Consider the following 11,554-nt stretch of genomic DNA (forward strand, 5'->3'; position numbering starts at 1 on the left):
AAATTGGAACTTGCATCAAGTGTGCTTCCAATGGTTCAGCCTTGTTAACGATAGATGCAACAGCCTTACTGTGGAAATCAATGAGGTTGTATAATGATGAGGCTCTGGAGCAAATTTCACTGTCCCACTTACATCGCATCAAGACAGAGAGTGCATGCATGCAAGCTTTTGACCATCTAAATAATTCAGAAACATGAGCTGCAACCATGGCTGCTGCAATTATCTCATTTGAACTGTAACTCCACGAAGTGCCAATGGAAGATGGCTTCAGCAAGAAAAGTGCCTCCAAAATGGCTAATATTCTGCGTGTGTGACAAACTGCTGAGTCAACACTACTCCGAAACTCATTAGTACATACATTTTCTTTGGCAGGCTTTGCCACATTTTTTGCATCTTTAGAGTGAGCACGATTAATCCCCTTCGAAATCAAAGGGAACAACTGAAGCTCACATGCAAGAGCACAAACAGCAGCCAGAACATAAGAATCAAATGCTGCTACAGGCCCCTGTTTTTTTGTCTTTTTAGTTCTGTTTCTCTGCTTATCTGACATCTTTTGTGATTCTTCAACGCTCTCATCAGCTGGGTAGCTTTCTTCAACTCTTGCTTTCTTGCTTCCATTGGACTGAGCTTCATGACTGACGCATACAGTTAGCACAACAAACAGTAGGCGTGAAGCAAGCTCTACCGAGGCACATGATTCCAAGAATAGTGAATGAACCATTGTACGAAGCTCTGCCACAGCCAGGTTTTTTGAGGTCGAACCTATGCCAAAAAGGTACCTTGTTTTCCTGTTTTGCTCTCTTGATGACTCAGGCGGAAATGTTCTCTGAAGAATCGCTTCAACAGTGGCAACAAATATCTTCATAAGGCATGCCTCAGACGGACTTCCACGAGGTAGATATTCCAAGACCTTAAGGAGGGGTATATACAGATTCCATGATAATATTGGAGGTTGTAATGGAGTGGCGACAATGATCTCAGGAAGGTCAACTGCAGAGGAACTTAAAGGAATGAGGCCATACGCAGCTTCCCATATGGTACAAATTCGCCATTCAACCTCAGGCCCATGGGCACAGAGCATAGAAGCAATCCCTTGGGCAGTAGCTTCAATTGTTGCTTCAGCCTCAGGAACTTCAATCTGGTTAATAGTGAATTTGAGGTAGTATTTAGGTTCATTTAATACTTAATTCTTTTCAGAGCAAAACAAAACTTCAGATCAAAACAAGAGCGGCCAAAACAAACTAGATCAAAGTGCGTTTTGGCAGTGGAAAGCATAAAACCCTGAAAATTAAAAGTTATTAAAACGTACCTGCTTCTTGTAGCTTGAGATGTAACCACCCAAAGGCTCATGCTGAACTTCAACTCCATCAACTTGTCTTAGTGGAGGGAAAAGCAATGCAGGCTGTGAGAGTATTCGGAAAAGTAAAGCTGCCGCAGCATCAGCTGCTATGCCCGCTCTCATGGACATTGCGGTTCCAATTGCACGCAGGAAATGCAGATGCATCCAGTTCCTAGGAAGCTACATGAATGACAGAGAAAATGTAATTAACAAAATTTCTGTATTCATCAGTTTCAAGAGCTACTACAAATTAATATATATTTCCACCAAAAGAGGAAGAGAGAGAGGAGAGAAGATCATCTGAGTAACAAATAAGCTGTCCCTCCATGTCACCTTACCGGATGATGGAAACTTACAGTTATTAGTGTACTGTTGTTCTAGAGCTTGGATATAATTCCATTGATTGTCCATGCACCATGACATGAATTAAAAGATTAAAAGTTGATTACTCTATGGCATTCAACTGCACTATTTACATAACTACACCAACCTGTCTTTTGAAGTATTTGAAAATACAAGATGTTGGAAAATGACACGTCCAAAAAGCTTAAGCTATTAACAAGTGGGTAACAATCTGCAAAGGTGCAATTTTCCATGCCATGAACCTATTATCACCAAACCGAGGGAACTGGGCATATGATATATCTGCTTATGCAGCATGTACCAGTTAACAGGAAGGATGCCTTTCACATCATTACTTTGCAGAAAGTTGGGCAATTCTGGGTATATTATGATGTCATGAAGCTTCAAAATGGCTGTTTCTTTATCAGAGCTTAAAAAATTACAAATCAGTCGATTTTAGAAGTTGCAACCAAACCATGATGAAGTATGGTCTAAAATGTAAATGGGCTATGATCACCAATGTTCAGAATATTGTTGTAAGAAATATAAGACTATGTTATATGTAAATCGGAATGGAGATAGCTTGATGGAATTACTCTAAGACCACTGAAAAATCTGTTTCGATAAGAAAAAGAAAATAGTACCAACTATTCTATCTAATGCTAGTGGAGGTTAGATATAACTGAGAGGAGAAAAGCATTTTGAAAGATATTCCTATAGATCAATGACAGTTTCACGTTTACCAATCTATTTTAAGCAGGCCATACAAGAGATGCCAAAAAGATGAAGACATCGGTCAAGTTTGATATATATCACCAGGATAGCATCAGAAGATAATTAAATACGTCCAGCTTACCCTTATGCCAGATGCATAATCTTCAGCAGCACGAAGGAGTTCCACAAGCTGTACAGCTGCATCAAGTGCATCAGGAGCCCATGATGGTGGTGCTTCTAGAAGGCCAAGAAGAAGTCTTTGGGTGGCACTTGGAGTAGCAATAGCATAATACCTATTGCATGAAATAACATATTAACAAATATTAGCAAAACTCAGGCTGGTACACAGAATGATTCAGATCCTTCCCCTTTTTGGTGGCTCGAGAGATGGACATTCAAGATTTACCTATGAAATAAGCGTGCATATGGCTCAAGAGCAGGTAACCCCGCTACTAGGTGCTCATCCAAAGCTGTTGTTGGAGGAGGAAGTAGGAGTGCAGGGACAGCGACTGCCGTCAAAGTAGCAGTCTCATAGCGAGCAACTTCCTCATCACAAACACTTAATATAACTCCAGCACCGTTAGCAACTGCCCACCTTGGAGTTGATGGCATGAGCTGGGGATGTTTTCCAGATCCACGAGAAGAAGCTAAGAGTGAGGAGAAAATGGAAAAAGAAAAAGAAAGTCATTCATAGGGGAATCTTTCATGTTAAATAGAATTTGTAAGGAAATTCTAACGCTGTTTTCCTTTATATTTGAACTTAAAAAACCAAAAAAACAAAAATAGGTTTCCTCAGCGTGTCAGAACATCTCTAACAAACAATGAGATAAGTTGGTGGTCATAGTGATGGAGGCGGGGACGAGGAAGGGCAGAAAACATCAAAGAAAACAACAATGACAAAGAAACAAAAACAGCAAAAATTACTAACAGTTACGAAAGTATACACAAGCTGGTAAGGTTCTCACATCAGGTGTACAATTGAACCTACAAATTTGCTAGAAGGTAATAATTTTAAAGCAATTGAATATGTTTGTTGAGTCATGTCATGTAGCACAAGATTATATCTAAGTCACATGAATGTGGTTATACATAACTGCATGCAGTCGGATTCCATACCACATGTTAATGTTTCCAGACGAAATTTCATATTATGAAAGGCACAAATTGAAATCAATTAAAAAATTACAGCAGCAAGATCACATTCTATACTGGTGAAGGAAGATTTAACTAACCAGTTGATGGTGGCTTGAGTTCTCCAGCAGCATATTTTCCCATAACCCCACTACACCTGTTAAAGCATACAAAGGTTTTTTATATTACATGAGAATGAATAAGAAAAGCAAAAACAAGATGAAATGATTTCCTACATCAATTTTGTGACAAAGTTTCAAACTACCATTTGATTGCATTTAAATTTTCTTTTTAAAATTATGAACAATCGGTAATATGAAAATGCTGTTGAACTAATGTAAAACTTATCTAACATAAAAACGTAAAAAGTGGACCACAAGGAAAACGCCAACCTCTTTCAGAGCTTAATCTTCTCTAGGTATACCCTTATAATATTCTTTAAAACAGACTTCCCTTTCCTTTTCTCCCATTTTTCCTTTCATTTAAAAAATCAATTTGGATATATTCATCATTTGAGATATTTATTGTATAACAAAAATTTCACTATCATGGAGGGATGAGAACATCCCGTCACCTTGAAAATTGTTTCAAACGTTGAATTGCAAAAGAACTAGTGTTTTCAATAAAAAAGCAGGCCGATTGGATGCAAAGAAAAACAACCACCAAACCTGATCCATTTAAACCTTTCCTTGCCAAATTATTGGGGAATAAGACTTTTTAACAGTTGACGTGTCTTCATTGGTCAAAACAGTCATTTGAAAATATAAAATTTATAAAAAAAAACTTTTTGATGGAGTGCTGCCTCTTAATAGGCAAGAAATAAGAACAAACCACTGTTGTTTACTCTTTTAATTTGTAATTGGAGTGTGTGCCGCTTTGCACATATACACGACTTGAAATCAACAACATAATGCTTACGACTTTCAACAAAAATAACGACACAACCTCAATAAAAACGTGCACTCACCAGCGGAAGTAATCACTTCTGATACCTAGAGGTGCAGCAAGCAATATATCAGTAATCCAAGGAGACAAAGGCCTTATAGGTTTCCTCTCTTGTTGTACCAAAGGTATATGGCTGGATTCACCATCAACGGAGTCACTTGTTGTAGCATGGCTACCACTACTGCTTCTTTCTGTTTCACTATTCTGTTGCTCCACCTTGTATATGGGGCGATTGTAATGAGTTAAGATTCGTAAAATCTCCCCACATGCCAGAGCCCACTGCTCAGAATACTCATTCTGTGAGAAGTCGAAAGATACAAATAAGTAAATAAATAAAAATACTTCTGAAATACATACAAAGAACATTAAATTTTATAAATAAAAAAAACTTGGATAGTTTTTAAAGAAAAAGAAGACATGTACTTCTTGGAGAAATGAAAGTGAGGTGTAAACAAAACATAAAATAAAACAGATTTTAAATGGCCAGATTAATCTGCTATGGCATCACCTCACTGCTTGGGCAGACCAACGATATGAAAGAAGCAAATGGTGGACTGATCCTTTCATATGCCAGCGTACCATCAATGAGACATGAAATAATTGGAAGGATAACAGCATGCCCATGCTCAGGGTGATGAAGGACAAACATAGCTGGAACAAGTCCAAGTAGAAAAAGCAGTCATTATGCAGCAATGAGAAAACATCATATGAAACTATCAGGTCTAATCAATCATGTCATAACTAACAAGGGTAAAGTATGAATACCCAGGACATCATCAAAGAGACGCTTCACCTCCGATGGATAACGGTTACGGATCAGCTGTCATCAGGCAATATGTTAGTTCAAACATCTGTTATAGACAATTGAAAAAAAAACAAGCAAGAAGAATTTCACAAACTTTTCACAAGCATGCAGGATAAGACAAAGCTCATGATATAAACACAGCATACCTCGGCAATGTCCTCAGGAAACTGTTCTGATGTAAACTGACCAAAGTAGTCCACATAGGCAGTAACTTGAGCCTACAGGAGGGGAAAATTAGAAAACAGAAGCGTGTCTTTCAGTTCTTGTAGGAAATTGATAGAGGCAGAATAGCAACCAAAATTAAATCTCTGGACATAGAAAGAAATTGATCGTTTTCAATCACTAACAACTATCACAAAAGGAACACCTTGAAAATCCAGATGAACTTTGATCAATACACCAAAGTTCTTTTAAATAGAAAGTACTTAATGTTGACATGTATAAGTTAGAGCTCATCTATTGTAATTAGCTTATGCCTAGGGTTGACTTCATTACTTTCCTACTGTGTAATAGTTGTAGACTAAATATGTTATCATTGTAAGTGAGAAGTATGAATCATATCATGCATTATTAATACCCTTGCCTCCAGAGAAATCTTCACTTAAAGGATGTTGAAAAACAATGGCAGTACGGAAGTTTTGTTATATTCGCAGTTTCTACTAATTGTGCTATCCTATTCTCACTGTTTTTACCCTCTTTCTACTAACTTGTAGATTACAATGTTCTGATAGTAAGAAATGTTAGGTTTAGAAAACTATTCCTGGAATCTCAGGAGGAGGAGCTGTTTCTTCTAATTTATTAAAATGAACTCATTGACAGAGAAAAGAATCAATTGCTTCAAATACTACTACACGGTGCTACAATCAGCAGCACTGCAATTTCAACCTGAGCACAACGTTGCTAATTAAAGGGTGAACTTTGGTCAGCAGCCTTATGAGATTTCTTGGAGGTTTACTTAAAGCTCTGGGACTAATTTTTTGTTTAAGACCTTCTAACATTAGTGAGAATCCTTAAAACTGATAAAGTTCGACTACTTCAGAAAGGTTTCAAAGTGTTGTAAACATGAAAAAATTTCACATTTATTATTCTAAAAGACATAAATGTATTGCAGCACTCATGATAATGTTGAGATATTTCCGGGAAAAGGAAAAGGAGAACAATCTCCTATCTAAACAAAAAGTCAAGAAGAGAGATCAACAGAAAAAGGAGGTTCCATGGCAAGTTTGGGCTGGATCCTCAATTATTTGAATCTATTACTAGAGAATAATTTTTTTTTTTAAAGGATGGGGTTGCATGGCCGGTTAGCTTAGACCCTCCTGATATCACATCATGAACAAAGGGTTATAAAAGATACTTACTCTACTCTTAATGGTACTATTTCTGGGCAAGGACACTGATAGATTATCCCTTTAGGTGCATTAAAATGAATAGATAAATAGGTCACAAGAGAGTAGAGAGTGGAGGGCCTTTCATTGCTCTCCGATTTAGGTCACCTATCTAAACAAACTGGAAATATGAGACCTTGCAAACTACTTTTCCTGACTCTGGCCTCAAATTGAAATACATGGGACTTTATCCAAATTATCAACTACTGGCACACTGGATAGTGGAAGCTTGATAATTACCATGGCATTTCATATGATTTGGTTTAAAGAGTGAGTTAAATTTTGCGTATAACTCCAATTCATTTAAAAGATTCATCCCTGCAAATCCCATGTATAAGGAATTAGTCTGTTTAAATCTTATATGAAAACAAAAATAGATCCTTAATATACACCAGATAGAAAAATCTGTTTACTCAAATTCACCCATCTCACTAAATCAAACTAAACCAAACTGGATAAGTATTTTTTTGGGTAAATGAAACTGGACTGGATAAGTATTATGAAGAAAATGCAGAGTAGCATTCAATATGGACATGTGTATATGTTATATTACCCCAAATCTTAATATCCTACAGGGAATAAACAAATAACCGATAACAAAGGATCAGAGGTTTCAAATCCAAGACCTCTAGGAACCAGTGCCCTAGTAGATGACCATTATATTTCAAAAGCTTAAGCTGGTAGGTGACGAATATAGATACATGTCAAGTTATAATATAATTAAGCACGACATTAGGAATCAAAATCGGATTTACCTTCCGTCGCAGGGCATCTTGCGGGGGCGGCCCAAACAATGAGGAGAACTGCAGACGATCAATCCATCTTTCAGATGTAGCAGCCATGGAAAATTTATCTCCCAGCTAACCTTCAACCCAGCACCAATCCACAAACTTTGCAACCACAACAAAAATATCACACAAAGACAGTCCACAAGCTTTCCCTTCTACCCGCTACCAATCAAGAATCAAAATTTTGTAGTTTAACATCCCAGCATAAAATTACTGCGTCAATCTCCCACAATTAAACAATAAAGCTGGAGCGACCCAGAAAATAATGAAAAAGTTGTAGCCCAACCCTCTGTTTAGTCACAACTCCAAGTCTCTGCCTCTGAAGAAAACTTCACAACTTTAAATTTGTACTGCAATCCGATTGCTGTGAAAGCAGGTAGAAGATATGAAATTAGAAATATGCAGGAGAAATGAAAGAACAGAGAATTAAACACACAAATTAGAGAACTTTAAAAGCCATTATTCACATGAACATGAAAATAAAAATTAGGAAAAACAAGTTGAAAGAAACAAAGAAGACCCATGTGCTAGCACCTAAGAATTGAACTGAACTGATTTCTTCCTTGAAGCTGGTCCGTGAATGATAAAAATCAAATCAAAGAAAATAGGTGGCTTCAAAATCACATCTTATTTATAAAAAATAAAAATAAATAAAAAGAATGCAAAATCACATCACAAAAATGAGAAAAACCAAACTAATAACAGACCAGAGTTGTTATTAATAAGAACCCAAAAAACCTTTCCCATAAAAAATAAAAAATAAAACTGAAACAAAAATACCTTGAACTTCTCTGAAAGCTTTTTCCTTGAGATGTTTGTGATCCTTTTATGATAAGAAAATGGCACTGTAAAACCAGTTCTTATTTTGTTTTCCCTTTTATCTTTCTAGTTGGAATATTTTTAAGAGGCTGTAGTTTTGGTACAGAACTAGAGAAGAGAGAGAGAGAGAGAGAGAGAGAGAAGGGGAGAGACAGAGAGAGGAGATCTTTAGAAGGCCTTAGGCTTGCTCTCATAGATTTGTGCATACGTGGCAATGATATTTTCCTCTCACACAAGAGGCCCAATGTCACGTCATGTGACATGTCCTCATGCATGTATGCCCATCATACACACATGACATGCATACATACGTACATGGATGTCTTTTCAAGGAATTTAAATATGTCAAAGCTTGTCAATGACGAGGAAAGAGAACTCATAGGAAAAACTAGGACAAGCACTGAGGCTCCCAACTTTACTTTATTGTCCTCAGCAGCTAGAAATATAATTAAAATTGTTAATTTCAGTTTGCTACCTTGCAGTGGTACTTGTAAAGCATATTTGTTCATGTATTTTCGGTTCGAAGAAAAAAAACTTACTTGTAACGGGAATAGTACTGTTTTGCTATTTCCAACCGGTAATACCATGATATGTGGAAAATTTATTCTATGTGTCATTGTGTTATTGACCGAGAATAGCAAAAGTGCTATCTCCGTTGTATGAAAATTTCTCTCGGCCCAAATGGGAGGGAGAAAATGAAGGATAAAAAATTGGTAAATGCTACAAGATGTTTTTGTGGGCCCTTTGATGAATTGGTTGTGGGACTTGAGAAATTGGCATAATCTTCAGCGTTTGTGTTTTGCACAAGCCATCTGGATTGTTACCTAATTTTGGCTTTAAATTTGATGGGCAGTAGAAATTCCACAAGAACGATGTAGGCGCATGCAATACGCTAACAAAAATGAAAGAAAAAAAAACAGGTAATTATACCTTATCTTATCTAGAAACAAAAAAATTAGACTTTGCAAATGTAAAATGAAAAATATATAACCTTTGAAATTATTTTCATCAATTCTTTATTGGCTTTATTCTCTTTTAAATTATTTTTCCAAACGAAGAAAACTTTGGAGTTTTATAGTTCAATTTCTCTCATCATGTTAGAACTATAAAGTGAGATTTGTAGTAGGTCTTTGACAATGAGGGTAGTTCTGTAATAAATATCTTAAACTTTTTATGTCATCGAACTGAAACATCATTAAAAGTAAGTAATGGATGAGTTCATAATATATATAGTTAGGTTTTATTCATGAAATTTCTATGGCATCTAATGCGTGCAATAATATATGTGACAATGATTCAATCGCTTCGAGAGTATTATCCTACTTAATTATTTGGAAGTAAAATCTGGTCCATGATGATTAATTTCCCAAAGTTATGCCCTTGCATATACCAACTATTTCCAATACTGACTAATTGCAATCAGTAATGAAAAAAATACTCCTGACAAAGAAAATACTTTCTCAAAATTATACAGTCACTTATGACTCCATCTAATTACCCTAGGCAATATAAACGCATTATCAAGAGGGAATATTTTACCTCGGAAATAGTCAACTACTGCGGCATGTACAATCCTCGTAAATAGCTATTCTATTTTCAATGACCAGGCCTTTTGTTGTTAATATAGCTAGTGGCGGATCCAGAAACCCTAATCTCTAGGATAGTTTGTGAAGACTACACCAAGTGTATAACAATGCTCCTTGTGATATAATGACATAACTAATATATTTAACACCTCCAATACTAGCTAAAAAATATATAAAACTGAACCCTAACACATGTGATTCATTCATCTCTATCAATCCACCCCAAATATATCTTTTTCTTTTGCATCGCATTCATCTCTCTATTCTTCTGTGTTCTTCCCTGGCTCTCTCTCTCCCTCATCCCTATGTCATCTTTCTTCTTCTTCTTTGCCTTGCCCCTCCCTCTTCTTTATGAGGAATTTTGTCAAACACATTGCCCCCATTACAACAAGATCAAGCACATCTTCAAATGGAATTATGGGGACTTCATGGGTAAGGAAGTAGGGTGAGTAGGGACAATAGCCTTCACTCGCCATTAGATGGATTCGCGACTGAATATAGTTGGCACCAAGTCTTCCAACCAAATAAATGTATATTTATGAGATCCATTGATACTTTTTTTACGAGGGTTTGTGTGTTGGAAACAAAATGCATCTTGGTGACATATTTCTTACTAACGTTTTTCTATTGAAAAATGTACATTTTTTTAGGGCATTGGGGGTCCTCGAAAACAATTTGTCGCTAATGACTATTTTCTTGTAGTAGAATCATGTTTATACCATCCAAATACATAGAAGTCTAGACTCCGTAAATTGTAAATTTTATTAATAGGTACTTACGACCGATATCAGTTCAAGGGGACCTCAAGGTTGATTCTTTAATGCTTGTCATGTGAATTTGTTCTTACTTTTATTCTCATTTCTCATATCTTAAGTACTTTCTTTGTATTCTAAATCCATCACATTAAATCATGAGATGTGGTGTGGTGGTAGCTCACCTCATTTCTTAATCATGTGGTTGGGGGTTTGATCCCCACCCATGGGAATGGAGCGCATTTCGTGGCCAGTTGTTTACCTCCTTTGGAGAACTCCCGCGGCGAAAGGGATTAGTCACTACTGTCGGCGGTGGACACCCTTGGATCTCATCTAAATCCATCACATTACCAAGTGCATAATCCTTCTAGTTTTTTTAAAAAGAAAACACATTTGAATTTGCTATATTTAAGTGGAAAAAATATAACGTTAATTAAATGTTCCAACCTCTGTATTGACGGTGCTCCTTTCATTGTTTCACTGGTTTCATATATTAGTGTGAAGAAAAAAAAAAAAGCTATCATTTCATGTTCAACTTATTTAGCAAGAGTGAAAAAAATACTTCGTGTAAATACTTTTTTTTTTTATGCACTTGTGCTTCTCACGCAAATCACAAGAATCATACGTGAATTAAGCGAATTGATCAGGTTGCGAGGCCGCCCCCTTCACCAAGTTTAACTATTGATTCTATATTTTTGTTGGAAAAAAAAAAAAACAAACAAACAAACACTTGAAAGAGATGCTTGTTTGACTAATATTTGAAGTTTACTCTTCAAAACTTTACCCAATGAACGAGGATTGAAGTTTTTAATTTAATGCATAAAGTTTGGTAGTGGGGAGGGAGAAAAGATAAGATCAGAAATACTTTTGATTGACTTCTCAAAGTCAAATTGCAAACCACTTGCCCAAATTAGAAAATGAGTGCGCCACTTGAACATTATTTTTCGG

At 36.3% G+C, this 11,554-nt stretch overlaps 1 protein-coding gene across 1 annotated transcript; it reads right to left on the reverse strand.

The window, feature by feature from the left end:
- Nucleotides 1-4: 4 nt before the first annotated feature.
- LOC148291192 (protein GIGANTEA-like) lies at nucleotides 5-8,005 on the reverse strand (the record flags this gene model as incomplete). Its single annotated transcript, XM_088245708.1, has 11 exons — nucleotides 7,984-8,005; nucleotides 7,417-7,813; nucleotides 5,423-5,494; nucleotides 5,237-5,291; nucleotides 4,980-5,122; nucleotides 4,494-4,768; nucleotides 3,628-3,683; nucleotides 2,802-3,042; nucleotides 2,538-2,688; nucleotides 1,310-1,519; nucleotides 5-1,138 (listed from the first exon to the last, which is right to left on the reverse strand). Coding segments are annotated over exons 2-11 (2,424 nt in total), but the record flags the coding sequence as incomplete, so codon positions are not given.
- Nucleotides 8,006-11,554: the final 3,549 nt, after the last annotated feature.

The sequence above is a fragment of the Prunus avium genome, chromosome 8, assembly GCF_965620075.1.
Source record: "Prunus avium chromosome 8, drPruAviu1.hap1.1, whole genome shotgun sequence".
Classification (NCBI taxonomy): domain Eukaryota; kingdom Viridiplantae; phylum Streptophyta; class Magnoliopsida; order Rosales; family Rosaceae; genus Prunus; species Prunus avium.